The 14,275-nt window shown below is 50.1% G+C and overlaps 6 protein-coding genes across 10 annotated transcripts; 3 read left to right on the top strand and 3 right to left on the bottom strand.

Annotated features, from left to right (window-relative positions):
- Window positions 1-188: 188 nt before the first annotated feature.
- LOC110178814 (uncharacterized protein C3orf38 homolog) lies at window positions 189-1,327 on the top strand. Of its 2 annotated transcripts, none has more exons than XM_020946076.2 (2): window positions 189-428; window positions 500-1,327. In XM_020946076.2, the coding sequence occupies exons 1-2, from the start codon at window positions 302-304 to the stop codon at window positions 1,252-1,254; spliced, it is 882 nt and encodes a 293-aa protein (XP_020801735.2). In that variant the 5' UTR covers window positions 189-301; the 3' UTR covers window positions 1,255-1,327. The 2 variants fall into 2 exon arrangements, with proteins under 2 accessions (XP_020801735.2, XP_020801734.2); XM_020946075.2 differs by having other exon boundaries at window positions 479-1,327.
- Window positions 1,328-2,547: 1,220 nt separating this feature from the next.
- LOC110178813 (uncharacterized protein C3orf38 homolog) lies at window positions 2,548-4,031 on the bottom strand. 2 transcript variants are annotated; one of them, XM_020946072.2, is made up of 2 exons: window positions 3,791-4,031; window positions 2,548-3,740 (listed from the first exon to the last, which is right to left on the bottom strand). In XM_020946072.2, the coding sequence occupies exons 1-2, from the start codon at window positions 3,915-3,917 to the stop codon at window positions 2,965-2,967; spliced, it is 903 nt and encodes a 300-aa protein (XP_020801731.2). In that variant the 5' UTR covers window positions 3,918-4,031; the 3' UTR covers window positions 2,548-2,964. The 2 variants fall into 2 exon arrangements, with proteins under 2 accessions (XP_020801731.2, XP_020801732.2); XM_020946073.2 differs by having other exon boundaries at window positions 2,548-3,719.
- On the top strand, window positions 2,811-8,011 carry Gk1 (Glycerol kinase 1). 3 transcript variants are annotated; one of them, XM_086825916.1, is made up of 3 exons: window positions 2,811-2,902; window positions 6,497-7,627; window positions 7,681-8,011. In XM_086825916.1, the coding sequence occupies exons 2-3, from the start codon at window positions 6,758-6,760 to the stop codon at window positions 7,894-7,896; spliced, it is 1,086 nt and encodes a 361-aa protein (XP_086682042.1). In that variant the 5' UTR covers window positions 2,811-2,902; window positions 6,497-6,757; the 3' UTR covers window positions 7,897-8,011. The 3 variants fall into 3 exon arrangements, with proteins under 3 accessions (XP_086682042.1, XP_086682041.1, XP_020801728.1); XM_086825915.1 differs by lacking the exon at window positions 2,811-2,902 and adding an exon at window positions 4,053-4,221; XM_020946069.2 differs by lacking the exon at window positions 2,811-2,902 and adding an exon at window positions 4,324-4,795.
- Window positions 4,799-6,503, bottom strand: NitFhit (ntrilase and fragile histidine triad fusion protein NitFhit). Its single transcript, XM_020946070.2, has one exon. The coding sequence runs from the start codon at window positions 6,268-6,270 to the stop codon at window positions 4,876-4,878; it is 1,395 nt and encodes a 464-aa protein (XP_020801729.2). The 5' UTR covers window positions 6,271-6,503; the 3' UTR covers window positions 4,799-4,875.
- On the bottom strand, window positions 7,953-9,948 carry mri (BTB/POZ domain-containing protein mrityu). The gene is made up of 5 exons (XM_020946071.2): window positions 9,829-9,948; window positions 9,043-9,741; window positions 8,737-8,934; window positions 8,364-8,681; window positions 7,953-8,306 (listed from the first exon to the last, which is right to left on the bottom strand). The coding sequence occupies exons 2-5, from the start codon at window positions 9,626-9,628 to the stop codon at window positions 8,089-8,091; spliced, it is 1,320 nt and encodes a 439-aa protein (XP_020801730.1). The 5' UTR covers window positions 9,629-9,741; window positions 9,829-9,948; the 3' UTR covers window positions 7,953-8,088.
- Window positions 9,949-9,961: 13 nt separating this feature from the next.
- Window positions 9,962-14,121, top strand: LOC110178808 (ATP-dependent RNA helicase DDX54). Its single transcript, XM_020946068.2, has 6 exons — window positions 9,962-10,100; window positions 10,157-10,715; window positions 10,772-11,526; window positions 11,589-11,864; window positions 11,922-12,828; window positions 13,913-14,121. Exons 1-5 carry the CDS (start codon window positions 10,098-10,100, stop codon window positions 12,819-12,821), a joined length of 2,493 nt encoding a protein of 830 aa, XP_020801727.2. The 5' UTR covers window positions 9,962-10,097; the 3' UTR covers window positions 12,822-12,828; window positions 13,913-14,121.
- The last annotated feature ends 154 nt before the right edge of the window (window positions 14,122-14,275 follow it).

Here is a 14,275-nt window from a genome sequence, read left to right as displayed (position 1 = left end):
TTCGACTTCATATATGCTGGATGTCTATTTTACAAAGCTTTATTTAAACAAGAATTTAAATATCCACAGATATCAGTAAGATTGATGATGTAATCCATTTGTATATATCTTTCCGTAGAGATGCGGTACAAATAAACTCTGAAACGAATGTACTAAGCTCACGAATAACCCTTGCATAACCTGACATTCACAGCGAAATATTAGTCCCTCCCGTAAGTGTGGCAACACTGTTTCATAAAAACAAACATTAAAATAGCAGTAGAAAGTTAAAAATTGGCTAGTCTGAATATTGAGTTGGACCATGCCCATTTCTGAACAGCACAAGAAGGGCCTTCAGGATCTTCTTGTAAATGAAGAGAATACGCCAGTCTTGATCCAGTTGGCCAAAGCAACTACCAAAAATGTTTGCAGGACCGATAATCCAGAGGGTGCGTTTTGCAGTTGGGAACTATGTATATTCTATGAAGAAGTTCTTTAGTTGCTATTTTTAAACTTACAGAAGCCCTTGGACTCCTAATCACACACCTTCCGGATATATACATACTGCTGTCAAAGCGCGCGATAACCAAGGAAATGCTGTTCAAGTACTTGACGTCCAGAGTGCCAGACCTAGCCACCAATTTCACCAAGCCGGACCTAGTTACCAAAGTAATCAACTACTGGGGCCAAGATTGTACACAGAGATCATCCCCGTTTGGTAGCAAAGCTGTTGTCTCCGCTGATGCAATAAGGACCGAAGAGGACTATCCCATTCACGCAATTGCTCGGAAGTTTGGCGAATGGTTCTTTGAACGCTTTAATGCAAACAGTCTTAGGCTTGTGGACCTCTGGACCGACGCGACCCTGCACCTTACTATAATGGCCAGCGACGGGATCAATGAGCTTGAATGCATGACGGCTGCAGAAGTGTTGGCAGCGTTAACCGGCACCAAGCAGCAGTTCGGCTTCCACTTTAATCCAAATTTAACGCACGCCGGCATCCAGGGTCGCATGGATGCGTACGGCCAGGTTGTGGTGCTTTGCTGCGGAACCCTCCACACAGCCGAGAGTAGCGTTGGGGTGTTCGAGTGCGCCTTTGGCCTGCTGCGGGACCCATATTCGGAAAACAACTGGAAGCCCAAGAAAGTCAAGTGCTTGTTGAAAAGCAAGCTGCGTCCCCCTGAGCTTCATAGTCTGTGCTCGAGCGAGACCCTGCAGGAAGCCCTAGGTCTATCAATGCCTAGCGACGACCTTGACTTGGATGCCGTAAATTGAAGACTGTTATTGAACTAGCATTAGTACGTGTTCACAGCGAAATTAAGTAGAATAGGACTCACCTGATGTTTACTTTCCGCCAGTCAGTAATTACCAAATTGCCAGCTCACAATAGGCAGCGAAGGGCAATCGGCCCAGTCAGAAAATAACCAAGCTGCAAGTTTAAAGAAAATCAGGAATTAATATACTAAAACGTGAGGGTCGGCCCAATCGTCAGCGGTCACACAGCCGCAGTAAGTTTGAGTCGGACAGGCGCCGGGAGCGCGAGCGGCAGGGCGACAGAGACCGTGGTGTCTTTGAACGTGGCGGTGGACGTGGTGGGGGACGTGGTGGCCCGGACAGCGAAACCGGCGACCGGGATCGATACAAGGGATCACTGAGCGAGGGGCAGAAGATACATGACAAGGAGAGCAGTGACGAGGACGTTAACCTGGACATTGACATTGACGAAGATGACGACGACGAGGAGCGCATAATTGAGCAGCGTCGCAGAAAGCGCGAGGAACTACTTAAGGTAGGTAGCGGCTGCCGGTCTTAGGGTTAGGAATATTTCAATATTGGCTTTCATTTCTCAACAGAAATTGGGCACTGGGCACGATTCTCCAACGCCCCCGCAGAACTCCAATTCGTACGAGTCACGCAGTTCATCACCCGGCTCATCCCAACGAGATCGTCCCCCTAGGACGCCCACGCCCACACTTCACCTGTTAAATAGCAGCCAAAAGAGCAGCGCTGGCAAGGAGAAGCGAAACGAGTGGGACATGTTCGCTGAGCAGGACGTTGATTCCAATTTTGATGTGAGTCGCAGCAGGCTTGTAAATTTCACCTTTTTATTTCGCCACTCTATAAAGCAAGTAACCATACCGCTTCCAACCAATTTTACAGTCACCCAATACGATCGTGCACAACAAGCACCAGCACGAGAACCCCGCCCTCACCGACAACTGGGATGATGCTGAGGGGTATTACAGAGTGCGGATCGGCGAGGTATTGGATAATCGCGTGGGTTTAGCTTGTGTGTATATAAGTATTTTAATACCACTAAAAATTGTATAAAATGCATGTGACCAACCTATTTCTCCCACACAATATATTACAATATAAAACTATGCCTAGGCACAGTTTTGTTCCATCTTTTCTGAGAATATTAATAATGTATTACAATTTCAGTGTACCGCTGATCACGGAAGAACCTTCCATGTGGCCGACGGAATCGGTAATAATTTACAAACACAACCTTACAGAGGAGAGATTCCCCTCGAGTTCACACGTCCCTCCGATTAATGCTAATAATAGCGATATAGAGCGTTTTTTATTTTAATAGTCCAAACATAAATAATAACTACAATATTATCAATTCGTTTGTTTCAAGATTTTTGAAGTCGTTTTAGTATAATTTTTTTTAAATAAAAGGCGATCCTAAAAGAAATAGGTTCGGTTTTTCGAAGAATACATCAGGCATATGTAGGCTTTTAACTGCCCGACTAGCTGTCACAGTTTTAGCTTCTCTATCAAACACATATAATATTAATTCCTGATTTTCTTTAAACTTGCAGCTTGGTTATTTTCTGACTGGGCCGATTGCCCTTCGCTGCCTATTGTGAGCTGGCAATTTGGTAATTACTGACTGGCGGAAAGTAAACATCAGGTGAGTCCTATTCTACTTAATTTCGCTGTGAACACGTACTAATGCTAGTTCAATAACAGTCTTCAATTTACGGCATCCAAGTCAAGGTCGTCGCTAGGCATTGATAGACCTAGGGCTTCCTGCAGGGTCTCGCTCGAGCACAGACTATGAAGCTCAGGGGGACGCAGCTTGCTTTTCAACAAGCACTTGACTTTCTTGGGCTTCCAGTTGTTTTCCGAATATGGGTCCCGCAGCAGGCCAAAGGCGCACTCGAACACCCCAACGCTACTCTCGGCTGTGTGGAGGGTTCCGCAGCAAAGCACCACAACCTGGCCGTACGCATCCATGCGACCCTGGATGCCGGCGTGCGTTAAATTTGGATTAAAGTGGAAGCCGAACTGCTGCTTGGTGCCGGTTAACGCTGCCAACACTTCTGCAGCCGTCATGCATTCAAGCTCATTGATCCCGTCGCTGGCCATTATAGTAAGGTGCAGGGTCGCGTCGGTCCAGAGGTCCACAAGCCTAAGACTGTTTGCATTAAAGCGTTCAAAGAACCATTCGCCAAACTTCCGAGCAATTGCGTGAATGGGATAGTCCTCTTCGGTCCTTATTGCATCAGCGGAGACAACAGCTTTGCTACCAAACGGGGATGATCTCTGTGTACAATCTTGGCCCCAGTAGTTGATTACTTTGGTAACTAGGTCCGGCTTGGTGAAATTGGTGGCTAGGTCTGGCACTCTGGACGTCAAGTACTTGAACAGCATTTCCTTGGTTATCGCGCGCTTTGACAGCAGTATGTATATATCCGGAAGGTGTGTGATTAGGAGTCCAAGGGCTTCTGTAAGTTTAAAAATAGCAACTAAAGAACTTCTTCATAGAATATACATAGTTCCCAACTGCAAAACGCACCCTCTGGATTATCGGTCCTGCAAACATTTTTGGTAGTTGCTTTGGCCAACTGGATCAAGACTGGCGTATTCTCTTCATTTACAAGAAGATCCTGAAGGCCCTTCTTGTGCTGTTCAGAAATGGGCATGGTCCAACTCAATATTCAGACTAGCCAATTTTTAACTTTCTACTGCTATTTTAATGTTTGTTTTTATGAAACAGTGTTGCCACACTTACGGGAGGGACTAATATTTCGCTGTGAATGTCAGGTTATGCAAGGGTTATTCGTGAGCTTAGTACATTCGTTTCAGAGTTTATTTGTACCGCATCTCTACGGAAAGATATATACAAATGGATTACATCATCAATCTTACTGATATCTGTGGATATTTAAATTCTTGTTTAAATAAAGCTTTGTAAAATAGACATCCAGCATATATGAAGTCGAAAAGGTAATACCCTCCTATATGTTAACTTTGTTCGTGTTTTTATTGCGACATAAACCTTGCTGTAAACACGCATTCGCAGTAAATGTTTACTCTTCGGAACGGAACGAGTTTTCTACGCCGATATCGCAAAACCGATTAGCTCAGAGAGGCTCGCTCTTCTTATCTCTTATCGCACAATTTCCGTCGAATATGTCGACAAGATTCCAATAGCTAATTTAGTGTCGAGGCAACTGGCGAGAGCGCGCTTAGCATAAAAAGTTGCATTTACTAGTGAGTGACAGTGTGACCTCTGGACTACAATCGAGCCATGGATTCCCCCACTTCCGAGACGACTCCGCCTCCCGGACCGGTGACTGGTCCGTTCGTGGGAGCCATTGACGAGGGCACCACCTCCGCCCGCTTCATCATATTCCGCGCTGGCACCGATGAGATCGTTTGCTACCACCAGATCGAGGTGGAGTCAATTTTCCAGAAGGAAGGATGGTGCGAGCAGGACCCCATGGCCATCGTGAACACTGTCAACGAGTGCATTGTTGGAGCCTGCATGAAGCTGGTCGCCGTAGGCGGCAAAGTGGAGGTATTGTCTCAGGGTGGCTTTATTTATTAAGTATGTATACAAACATCAAATCACAAAGTAGAAGTCGGGATATGGGAGAGCTAGCTGCAGTCCAGCAGGAAATTGCGGTAAGCCTGCGCCTCAGCAATCCGCTCATCAATTGTGCGCGGCGGCTTCTCCTCCGCTCGCTCGTCCAGCTTCACGTAGATCTGATCGTTGTGGCCGAAGTCTCCATGTCTGCGCGGCATGACATGGAAGTGAACGTGGGGCACAGTTTGTCCAGCCTGTGCACCATCCTGCACGGTGACTGTGGCCGAAGTGGTCTGATAGATCTTTTCCAGCAACCGTTGCACCATACACACAGTGGCAAACATGTCCGCCATCTCGGCGCAACTTAGGCCATGCAGACGGGGAGTAACCCGCTTGGTGGACACCAGCACATGCCCCTCCACCACGCAGCGGAGGTTGGTGAAGGCGAAGCAATGCTCCGACTCGTAGAATATGGTACGTTTGTCCACTATGTTATTGGCAAAGGCGCGATCCTCTGCTAGCTCGGGGCTACGGACGTTATAAGCCGTTAGGCTATAAATATCGTGGCGGCGGTGCTCGAAGCATGGCATATTCTGGTAAAGAGTTTCTAGCTGGCCAACATCAATTTCCGCCGTGCCGATGCCCAATTCCTGGTCGCCACCGCAATCGGCTAGCACCTTGCCCCAAGGACTGATAATCATACTATGGCCCCAGCTCTGGCGTTTCTGATTGTGCCAGCCCTGCTGAGCAGCGGCCACCACGAAGCACTGCGTCTCGATCGCCCTGGCCCGCAGCAGGATCTCCCAGTGCGCTTTTCCTGTCGCGTAGGTGAAGGCGGCTGGATAAGTGAGCAGTTGCGCCCCTAGCTTTCGCAGCAAGACAGCCGGCTCCGCAAATCGCAGGTCATAACAGATCTGGAGGCCTATCTTGCCGGCGGGTGTGGCAACAGGGCGTTCCAAGCGCTCGCCCGGCGTCACGGTGTCAGACTCACGCAGACGTATTTCCTTAGTGGTGGCGTCAAACAGATGCATTTTTCGGTAGACCGCCGCCAGATCCCCCTTCTCGTTAACCAGGACGTGGGCGTTGTAAATCTTTCCCTGATCGTTTCGCTCGTGGACGCCCCCGAACGAGAGCCAAATACCATTTCTCCTGGCCAGCTCCCGGTATTGTGCCATCATCTCACCGTCCAGACGCTCAGACAGCTCCAAGGTCTCAGCGCGGTTCTGGCCCACAAAGTCACAACACTCTGGGAGAAATAGCATGCAGGCTTTACTGGCCTTGGCTCGGGTCACCAACTCCTTCACCTGGCAGAGATTGGCAATCTTGTCGCTGGTGGACCGCATCTGGCCCACGGCGATGATGACAGTTTTACCCGTCTGGCCTTCTACCGACGAAGACATCCCACGTAGTTGTACCTGTATAATGCTGACAATACTGCGTCGGACGATTCTGGCGAGAGTTGACATTGAGAAGGGCCAACGACGGACACGAAATTCCGGGACAGGTTACGTCGCTTACTAGATGGTTTCGTTATCATTGACTCTCCCACTTGTTTACTGCCCTCTCCTCCCTTTTAAGATTGGGCTTCACTGTGAATGGCAAGTGTGGTCCCTGGTCAGTGTGTACACACCCTCATATGCGAAAATTTGGTTGGTTATTTTACGGAGTACCGATTACTTTGGTTCGTTTCAGGACATAATAACGATTGGAATCACCAACCAGCGCGAGTCTACCGTGGTATGGGACCGGCTTTCAGGACAGCCATTGGTGAACGCCATCATCTGGTTGGACAACCGCACCACCAGCACCGTGGAGGAGCTGCTGGAGACGATTCCGAACAATGCCCGGAACATTAACTACTTGAGGCCGCTATGCGGCCTGCCTCTATCGCCGTACTTTTCGGGTGTGAAGTTGCGCTGGCTGCGGGACAACGTCCCGGTTGTCAGCCAGGCAATGGAGAAAGGCACGGCAATGTTCGGCACCATCGACACCTGGCTGATGTACAACCTCACAGGCGGCAAGGAAGGAGGTGTCCACAAGACAGATGTGACCAACGCCTCTCGCACGATGTTAATGAACATCGAAACGTTGCAGTGGGATCCGAATTTGCTAAAGTTCTTTGGCCTACCGAAGAGCATTCTGCCAGAGATCTGCTCGAGCGCCGAGTTCTACGGCAACATTGCACAGGGTGTGCTCAAAGGTATAAGCATCAGCTCCGACCTGGGCGACCAGCAGGCAGCTCTTGTGGGTCAGCAGTGCCTGTCCAAGGGCCAGGCTAAGGCTACGTACGGCACCGGCTGCTTCTTGCTCTACAACACCGGACCTTCCATCGTTCATTCCCAGCACGGGCTTCTAACCACTGTTGGTTACCAGTTGGGACGCAAGGCCACTCCCTACTACGCTCTTGAGGGCAGTGTTTCCATTGCTGGTGCGGCCTTTAACTGGCTCCGGGACAACATGAACCTCATCCAAAACTCGGGTCAGATCGAAGCCATGGCCAGTACTGTGGACAACTCTCTGGACGTGTACTTTGTGCCGGCGTTTAATGGACTCTACGCCCCCTATTGGAACCAGGATGCTCGAGGTGTGATCTGCGGCCTAAGTGAGGAGACGACGAGCGAGCACATTGTGCGGGCTACACTGGAGGCAGTTTGCTTTCAGGTCCGGGACATTCTCGATTCCATGCATAAGGACTGCAAAATTCCGCTGGCAAAGCTTATGGTGGACGGAGGTATGACTGTAAACAGTCTCTTTCTGCAGCTGCAGTCGGACCTCGTGGGAATTCAGGTGCTTCGTGCCAAAATTGCGGAGACCACTGCACTGGTTAGTATTTAGTATATACCTAATTGCCCATGTGCTTAATGCTAGCATTTCAGGGCGCTGCCATGGCTGCATACAAAGCCGTCGAAAGTCGATACTCCATGGAGGCTCCACTCTCGAAGTTAGGACCGCGCGACGCCATCAAGCCGTCGATCAATGCCACCGAGCGAAATCTCCGCTACCAGAAGTGGAAAATGGCCATCGAGCGCTCATTAAACTGGGAGACTTCTTCCCTTCCTCAAGGCGAGCGGGAGGCTTTTGATGGAGCGTAGTGCTAACATGTCTTCTTATAATTCTGGTGCCGGATTTAGCCTATCTCTGGAGGTACTTTTGTGTTGGACATTTCTGTTTTTTTATTGCATATATATATAAAAGTGTTGATGAAAATCGTAGAAAGGGTTTCCTGTGCGCGCTCCTGCTACTCTGGCAGTGTTTTTCACCTTCCCCGAGGTCTCTACATTGCTCTACACGTTCTCGTCGACGATGCCGGCGCCACCAGCGCCCGCCGCCTGGGCCAAATCGTTGAGCATCACAACGCCGCCAGCCGCCTCGTCGACAGCGACTACCGCTGCTGGGCCAGCCACGCCCATTACTGCAGGGGCGGCTGCAGCCACATCGGGAGCCAGCTCTATGTTATTGGGATGCGGATTGACCACTGCAATGGGCGGAATAGGGTTGCCGCCTGAAAGTTAAATGGGGATTAAGCGGATCTTCTTGATCACCTGGGTTTTTTACGCACTTGCATCCAATTCCAAGGGAGGATCGGCATTTGCTTCAGCAAGATTTGTCACTGACTTCGATTTTACACACTGGAAGTCCACATGGCGGCTCTTGGCCTCTTCCTTCTCCCATGACATGTGGATAAACGGGCGCTGCACATAGCTGTAGATCACTTCGGCACGTCCGCCGGGACGTCTCCGGATCTTCTCTTTATGGGTGGGATAGCCCTCAATGCCGCAGCGGATCTTCTTTAGGCCGCGGTCCTTCATGACCTGCTTAGCCACATCACGATTCTCGATGTACTTAAAGAAGCGATGCATGGCAGTGCTGTGGACAGCTGCGTCTAAGCGTTAACTTCTGATCCTGCAAACCTCAACGGTCAGGGTACTTACTTTGACAATACTCCTCTCCCATTTGCGGCGGAAACTCCTCGTCCCAGTCCACCATATCATCCTCAAGCAGAACGACTACGTGGCATTCACGGTCCCCGCGCTGTGCTGAGGCCACCATTAGTGGCAGGATGAGGTCCTCGAGGAAAAGCTCGAACTGCTGGCGCGCTCCTTCGTTGCTGAGCTCGTGGAGCAGGCCTCCTTTTTGACGAAGACAACAGAAGGCATGTTATAAGGGAAGAGAAGCAGAGAGCAGAGGTGGCCACAACTAAGGTTCGCCCAAGCAGGAGCAACTCGCAGTATACTCACTTAGATTCTGACAGCGTACGGTTGTGGCGTCAAAGGGAATAAGCAAATAATCGCAGGCCTCCTTTAGTTCCGGCACCGATACCGATGGTGGACAGCGAATAACACCGCTCTTGTAGTAATCCAGGATTGCACGGAACACTAAGTGTGAGATGCCGTCGGCCACGTCGTATTCACCGCGCTCGTTAGCGTGTGCAAACTGGAAGCCAGAACCGAACATGGTACCCAGCATGGTGGTGGGATGGGCTGTGAGAAGCGACTGCTCGACTGTGAAGCGTACACCGTCTACTAGCATCGAGATCCTCTCCGGCGGCGCCGGCAGGCGACCTCCTGCTCCCGCGGAAGCCATCGCCTGGCAGCTCGTGGACGCCGCTCCACCCGAAGACTTTCCGTCCTTGGGAACGGCTCCGCCGCAGGAAATGTTCGGACGATTAAGCCGGCTGCGATTCTTTAGGATGCGCCTTCTCCGCTCCTCTGCCGCCTCAAGATTCTCTTCGCTGCTATCACTGCTATACGTATCCTGCTTCTGGGTCTGCTGTTTGTTGTTGCTGTTGCTGCTACTGCTATTGGAGTTGGGAGTGGTTGACATGTTTGTTGCGTTTGCTTTTTCGGGCCAAGTCTTATTATACTATAACTCCTCAACACCGCTCCACTCCGCCCACTTCCTGCTTCCAAAGCTGAAACGGAGACAAAGACGACGACCTGGCGGACGAGCGAAGGGCAGAAAACTCATTAGCGAGGCTCAATTGGAAACCGGAGGCCCTTATCGGCTGTCAAATATTATAGTACCTTTGTGCGAATTAGATTTTACATATAAATTTTACTGTTACAACTATACATTTTTTCTGCGTTTGCTTTGTCCGTTTTTAACACCGTTTTTATGATAATACCTTAGAAAATTTAAAACATGTGTTTTTTTTATGTTTTCACCCAACGGTCACACTTAAACCGATTGAATCTAGCGTTGCCACTTCTTCTTGGACCGGCCAGCTGCCAGCTGTGCTCTCAACGCGGTGGCAACATCGCAACAAATGCACGTGTAAAGTAACAAAACAAATATGGTAGGAAATAATCCGCTGTTTTTATAATTTTGAATAACAATTTCTCCTGATTGTAGCGCAAAAAGCAAGCTGATGAAATTCCAGGATTCCCCTCGCTGGATAATGATGGCGGCGGCGGAAGCGGAGGGGGTCAGGGAGACGATATCCTCCGTAGCAAGCCCAAGTCAAAAAAAAGCGGCGGCTTTCAATCCATGGGCCTGGGCTTTGAACTAATCAAGGGCATCACCAAGCGGGGCTACAAGGTTCCGACACCTATCCAACGTAAGACTATTCCACTGATTCTGGAGGGTCGAGACGTGGTGGCCATGGCTAAGACGGGATCCGGTAAGACAGCCTGCTTCCTGATTCCACTCTTTGAGAAGTTGCAGCGGCGCGAGCCCACCAAGGGCGCCCGAGCCCTCATACTGTCGCCCACGCGCGAGTTGGCGGTGCAAACGTACAAGTTCATCAAGGAGCTCGGCCGCTTCATGGAGCTGAAAACCATTCTGGTTCTGGGTGGCGACTCCATGGATTCGCAGTTCTCGGCAATTCATACATGCCCTGATGTTATTGTGGCCACGCCTGGCCGCTTTCTCCATTTGTGTGTGGAAATGGACCTTAAGCTGAACTCCATAGGTGAGAAATTTTCGCGGTTTGCTGAACTTGTTTTCACCCGAACTATCGATTTTCAGAGTATGTGGTTTTCGACGAAGCCGATCGTTTGTTCGAGATGGGTTTCGGTGAGCAGCTGAACGAGACACTACACAGGCTGCCCTCAACCCGGCAAATGGTCATGTTTTCTGCGACCCTGCCCAAGCTGCTGGTGGATTTCGCTCGTGCCGGACTCAACGACCCGGTTCTCATACGTCTCGACGTAGAGTCCAAACTGCCGGACGCCCTGGCTCTGAAGTTCCTCTACTGCCGGCCCGACGACCGCTACACAGCGCTCGTGGTGCTCCTAAAATATGTGATCCCGCAGGATTCGCAGACCGTGGTGTTTGCTGGCACACAGCACCATGTTGAATTGATTTCGTACATCCTCACCGAGGCAGGCATCTCCAACACATCGGTGTACTCCAGTTTGGATCCGGCCGCTCGTAAAATCAATACCGCCAAGTTTGTGAACAAGAAGGTATCTGTGCTAATCGTCACGGATGTGGCCGCGCGCGGCATCGACATTCCCAGCTTGGACTACGTGGTCAACCTTCACTTCCCGGGCAAGCCGAAGCTGTTCGTGCATCGCGTCGGTCGCTGTGCCCGAGCAGGTCGCACTGGTACCGCTTACTCAATCTTCTCTACCGACGACACGGCCCATCTGCTCGATCTACACTTGTTCCTGAACCGGCCCTTCAACATCCATGACAGCTCGGCCATGGGGACTATTCCACAGGACCTGCTCGAGGAGGAGCACCTCACGGTGACCGATATCAAGAAGAGTCATCATATCGTAAGTCATCATATAATTAACGCAACTACGTATATATTCCTTACCGCTTGTAATAATTTCAGTCCGGAGTGTTGCGGACCAGCGAGAATGCGTATAAGAAGTACCTGAGCTCACGTCCAGTAGCCTCCACGGATGCCAATGCGCGAGTTAAGAAAATTAAGTTCTTTGCGCTCAAACCGTTGGAAGATTTTTTCACAGCGGCTCCGGCGCTCGCCCAGGCCGCTGAGGTTAATAACCAGTCCGCAGAGTCGCAGGCGGAGGTAGCTGCAGCTGAGCGCAAGTTGCAGGAGGAGAAGCACGATATACTGGTCAAGATGCGCAGTTTTCGACCTGGCGGTGTAAGTTGGACATCAGTCATCGCAAGGTAAATTGCTTATCTAACTTGTAATTTTCAGACCATATTTGAACTCAACACCACCCAAAAGTCGACACAATTTACCGTTATGAAGGAGAAGCGATCCCAACACGCAGATGTTATTCAAAAGTTTAGACAACAGCGTGCGGACGAGGACTTGGACGAAGCGAAAAAGGAGGCCGAGACGCAGAGGCCAAGTTCGTCCTTAATGCCCACCGCCGACGAGGAAGCCATAAGCAATACTTTTAACAAAGTCGTTGCGCCCAAGAGACTTCAAAACATGGACGCGTTGTACAAGGATAAGCCTAAGAAAAAAAAGCGTAAGACAAACGCCAAGGATGATGAGCACTACGTGCCGTACCAGTCGGCCGACAAGCACACAGAGGATGGCCTGGCCATTAACACGTTTGAACGTCAGGCGCAGAATGCCGAGTTTTCGGTATCGGATCGCAACTCTACGCAGGAGATGAAGCACAAGCCGGGCCTGAAAAAGTGGGACCGAATCAAGAAAAAAATGGTTTCCGTGCAGGATCCTCGAGCCAACAAGATCCGCACCGAGTCTGGTGCTTGGATTCCAGCGTCCTTCAAAACGGGTCGATACAACGAGTGGAAGGAGAAATCCAAAATCGAGGACCAGCTGCAGCGTGAGAACGCGGGCAGTGACGACGACAAATTCAGGCCTCTGAGCCACGCCCAGCGTTATCCCGTCAGCCGCCATGCGCGCCACAACGTGAAGCTGGAGCTGAAAAAGCGACTCAGCGGAAATGATAAGGAGATGCGCCGACCCGAACAAATTGTCAAGTCTCGCATGCGACTGGAGTTCATTAAGAAGCGCAACGAGGACAACGCGGAGCGAAAGGCCGAGAATCGTAAGCGCAGCATGCGGAAGAACCAGCGACCTAAGGCCCAAGCAACTGGTGGGTCCAGAAAGCGCAAGTAGAAGAAAGGTGAGTTTTTTTTTACTATTGGTGTCAAGTTAGGGACAAAGGTTGCACAGGCCACATCACTCTAACTGCCCTGTCACACGCAGGGCTACCTTGACATTCCCCTGTAATTCCCTGGCAGAAGGCAACTGGTATGTACCGCCAGCCTAACACAAAATGCTCCTTATTTACGGATTTGGTAGCTGTGGTTTCGGGGGCTACCTGAACTGGCAGCAGCGATTTCGGGTCCCTTGTCTGTCAAGCGCTCCGTTTTTGAAAGCCAAACTGACAGACAAAGTAAAGACATAGGCTTGATTCAATTTTAAAATGTTCCTCCTAATTTATGAGGTGTTTGAAATGAATACAGTGCACACAGCATAAACAGACGCAGAAGGAAATGAATGTTTTGTGGAGACCCTTAAGCACGCACGTGTCCTATGCCGCTGAATAAGTCGTGTCAGACAGAAATTAAAAGTCAAAAGCCGGTGACAAGCGTGTGTATTTTGGGTGTCTAACGCGAAATTGAATAGACATCGTCCCTGGGCCCTGCCCTTGTTCCCAACTGGCCTCTTTTCGAACATGACCCAAATAGGACGAGGCACAATCGGGTTGACCTATGTGCGTGCCGATGGCTGCCTCACGGGGTGTGTTCACCACGTGCAGGTAGCCCAGCGTTTCAGAGAAGGTACAACAAGCCCGCCCAGGAACGGCTTTGGGAGCCTGCCGCCTGCAATGACACGCACATCACGTGCGTGCCCTCGGCAAACACTCCGCACCCTGAAACGCGACCCTTGTTCGGTTGCCTGCGCACACCCATGGCGAGGCACAACTGTGTGCGTTAATCCATCTTTTTCGGCCTTTGGACAGATCTTCAAACTTACCACCACCGATACAATGGTAACTGCCTGGCATGCAGAATTGTCCAGCAGCTCGAGAGTCACGTTATTGGGTGGTTTTATACTTAAATGAGAAATGAATTGGTTTTGTATCACCCAGAATGAACAGAAGGTACCCCTATTATGCACTCAAACTCTTAATATTAAATGAAATATTTGTTTGTCTACTGCTCTCTGATTTGTCTGATTTATTTTCTCCGTCTCGTTCACAGAGATCTTTGGCTGGGCTTTTCCTACTAAATGCGAAACGCCCCATGACGAGAATGCGCTAATTAATCGCCTCCCCCCGAACGAAACACTCAAAATATTTGTTCAGCAGGCACTGCACTCCAGCCAAGGGGCTCGGCCGTGCCCAAGAACTGCTCTTTGGACTTCGATTTTGGAAAGTGTTTTGATAAAAATACACGATGAAATGTGTGAAGTACGACATCTCTCAATGGGATTGGGGTGCCGAACGCCACAGATGCCGAAGAGGGGCGAGACAGACCCCAGTAAGTGGTGTGGCAGGCCATAAACAAAATTTAATTCCGACCTGAAACGCAAAAAATTCAAATTCGAAGAGAGTTGGAAAACCT

The sequence above is a fragment of the Drosophila serrata genome, unplaced genomic scaffold (genome assembly GCF_035046125.1).
Source record: "Drosophila serrata isolate PLE 108 unplaced genomic scaffold, ASM3504612v1 contig_116, whole genome shotgun sequence".
Lineage (NCBI taxonomy): Eukaryota > Metazoa > Arthropoda > Insecta > Diptera > Drosophilidae > Drosophila > Drosophila serrata.
This window is presented reverse-complemented; position numbering and strand designations above follow the sequence as displayed.